Source organism: Engraulis encrasicolus, chromosome 21 (assembly GCF_034702125.1).
Source record: "Engraulis encrasicolus isolate BLACKSEA-1 chromosome 21, IST_EnEncr_1.0, whole genome shotgun sequence".
In the NCBI taxonomy this organism is placed as follows: domain Eukaryota; kingdom Metazoa; phylum Chordata; class Actinopteri; order Clupeiformes; family Engraulidae; genus Engraulis; species Engraulis encrasicolus.
Window position 1 is genome coordinate 15,551,706 of NC_085877.1, and position 2,500 is coordinate 15,554,205.

Consider the following 2,500-nt stretch of genomic DNA (forward strand, 5'->3'; position numbering starts at 1 on the left):
CAGACAGACAGACAGACAGACAGAGATGCAGGGAGGCAGACTGACAGAAAGTCAGACAGTCAGACAGTCAGACAGGGAGGGGGATAAGGGGAGAGGGGGATAGGCTGAGAGAGGAACGAGTGAAAGTGAGGGAGAGAGAGAGAAGGGGGATAAAGATCTAAGAAAATGAGAAAGAAAAAGCCAGAAGAAAGAGCAGAGAGATGAAACAAAAAGAGAGAACACATTCTTTCTGACTCATTTGCTACAAGTCTAGGGAATTATTCAGTAAGAGAAATACTGAGGAAAGAGAGAGAGCGAGAGAGAAGGTGGGAGAGAGAGGGAGAGAGAGAAACATGGAACGAGGTGAGAGGGAGGGAGAGAGGGGGAAACAGGGAAAGAGGAGAAAGGGAGGGAGGGAGGGGGAAAGAAGGAGGGAGAGAAAGGAAAGGGGAGAGAGAAAGGAAGGGGAAGAGAGAGGGAATTAGAATGGCTGTGTGCTGTCTTTGCTGAGATTGTGTTGGAGTCTGCAGCCCGCTCAGCTCCTTTGGGAGTCCCTCTCAGGTAATTAGGTTTGAGCTCACCAGCCAAGACTGACCCCTACGAAACCCATCAAACTCTCTCTCTCTCTCTCTCTCTCTCTCTCTCTCTCTCTCTCTCTCTCTCTCTCTCTCTCTCTCTCTAGTAATTGCCCCCACCCTCCTCTCTTTCTCTCCCTCTCTCCTGACCGATGTAGTCGTTGGATTTGCCGATGTCGTAGTCTCCAACAGACTCTCTCTCTCTCTCTCTCTCTCTCTCTCTCTCTCTCTCTCTCTCTCTCTCTCTCTCTCTCTTTCTCTCTCCTCTCTCCTTACCGATGTAGTCATTGGATTTGCCGAAATCGTAGTCTCACACAGACTCTCTCTCTCTCTCTCTCTCTCTCTCTCTCTCTCTCTCACACCCCCACCCTCCCCTCTCTCTCCCTCTCTGCTTACCGATGTAGTCGTTGGATTTGCCAATGTCGTAGTCCCAAACGGAGATGTCCAGGGTCTTCTTGGCCAGCTCTGCATGTTTGATCTCGTAGCCGAACTCCTGCAAGGCAAGCATGTTTGCTTCTTTTTAGAGGAAATTACTTTGCACGCATTTTATGACAAAGTGGCAACATGCTGCATGACCTGTACTGCATGGTGTTAATGGATTTTTTTTCACTCAGCCAAAGAACAAGTTGGCCCAGCGGCTAAAGCAAAAAAGCAAAAAAAATGAAGACTAAGTACTGTAGCAGGCAGAGAAAGGCAAGGCAAGAACTGAATGAAAGCGGGAAAAAGGGAAATTGTATGTGAAACAGAATGAAAGACAGAACACTAGAAATAACAAGGAACACAATATTATTCACACTGATGAATAGCATGTTGTGCTGTGTTGTACTGTGCTGTGCTGTCTTGTGCTGTCTTGTACTGTCTTGTGCTGTGCTGTGCTGTGCTGTGCTGTGCTGTGCTGTGCTACAGTATGTTGTGCAGCAGTACAGTATGTGCTACAGTATGTTGTGCAGCATGTGCTGTGCTGTCTTGTGCTGTCTTGTACTGTCTTGTGCTGTGCTGTGCTGTGCTGTGCTGTGCTGTCTTGTGTTGTGCTGTGCTGTGCTGTGCTGTGCTGTGTTGTGTTGTGTTGTGTTGTGTTGTGTTGTGTTGTGTTGTGTTGTGTTGTGTTGTGTTGTGTTGTGCAGTGCCGTCCTGTGCTGTGCTGTGCTGTGCTGTGCTGTGCTGTGCTGTGCTGTGTTGTGCTACACTGTGTTGTGCTGTGCTGTGCTGTCTTGTGTTGTGCTGTGCTGTGCTGTCTTGTGCTGTGCTGTGCTGTGCTGTGCTGTGCTGTGCTGTGCTGTGCTGTGCTGTGCTGTGCTGTGCTGTGCTGTGCTGTGCTGTGCTGTGCTGTGCTGTGCTGTGCTGTCTTGTGCTGTGCTGTGCTGTGCTGTGCTGTGCTGTGCTGTGCTGTGCTGTGCTGTGCTGTGCTGTCTTGTGTTGTGCTGTGCTGTGCTGTGCTGTGCTGTGCTGTGCTCTGCTGTGCTGTCTTGTGCTTCATTATGTTGTGTTGTGTTGTGCTGTGCTGCGATTCAGTACAGTACAGTACAGCGCAGACCTTATTAAACTCCGGGTTGAGTCTTCTGTATCCCAAGGATGTGTATTATGTTCTGTTGTGCTGTGCTATATTGTGCTACTGTATTATGTTGTGCTGTGCTGTGCTGTGCTACACTGTGCTGTGGTTGTGAGTGTGTTGCCTGTTGATGTCAGCCATCATGCAGTGCAGACCTCGTTAAACTCCGGGTTGAGTGTCTTCTTCTTGATGCCTGTCTTCTGTTTAGCTTTCTTCCCCATGTCCGGCTTCAGGTGGCTGCGGAGAGGGCACACAAACAACACACTTCAGATCAGTCTAGCACTCTAGTCTGCCAGACGCACAGAGACACACACCCAGATACACACAAAGACATGTACACACACTCATGTGCATGTGTATGTACACACACATGCATGCACGCACGCACGCACACACA

The 2,500-nt window shown here is 49.2% G+C and overlaps 1 protein-coding gene across 1 annotated transcript in view; it reads right to left on the reverse strand.

Annotated features, from left to right (window-relative positions):
• LOC134438081 (rabphilin-3A-like) overlaps nt 1-2,500 on the reverse strand; it is a 51,273-nt gene that overhangs the window by 2,243 nt on the left and 46,530 nt on the right. The window contains exons 14-15 of the mRNA XM_063187668.1: nt 2,259-2,340; nt 951-1,047 (exon numbers count right to left, since the gene is read on the reverse strand). Coding sequence (XP_063043738.1) covers nt 951-1,047; nt 2,259-2,340 — 179 coding nt within the window. The remainder of the gene's footprint in view (nt 1-950; nt 1,048-2,258; nt 2,341-2,500) is intronic.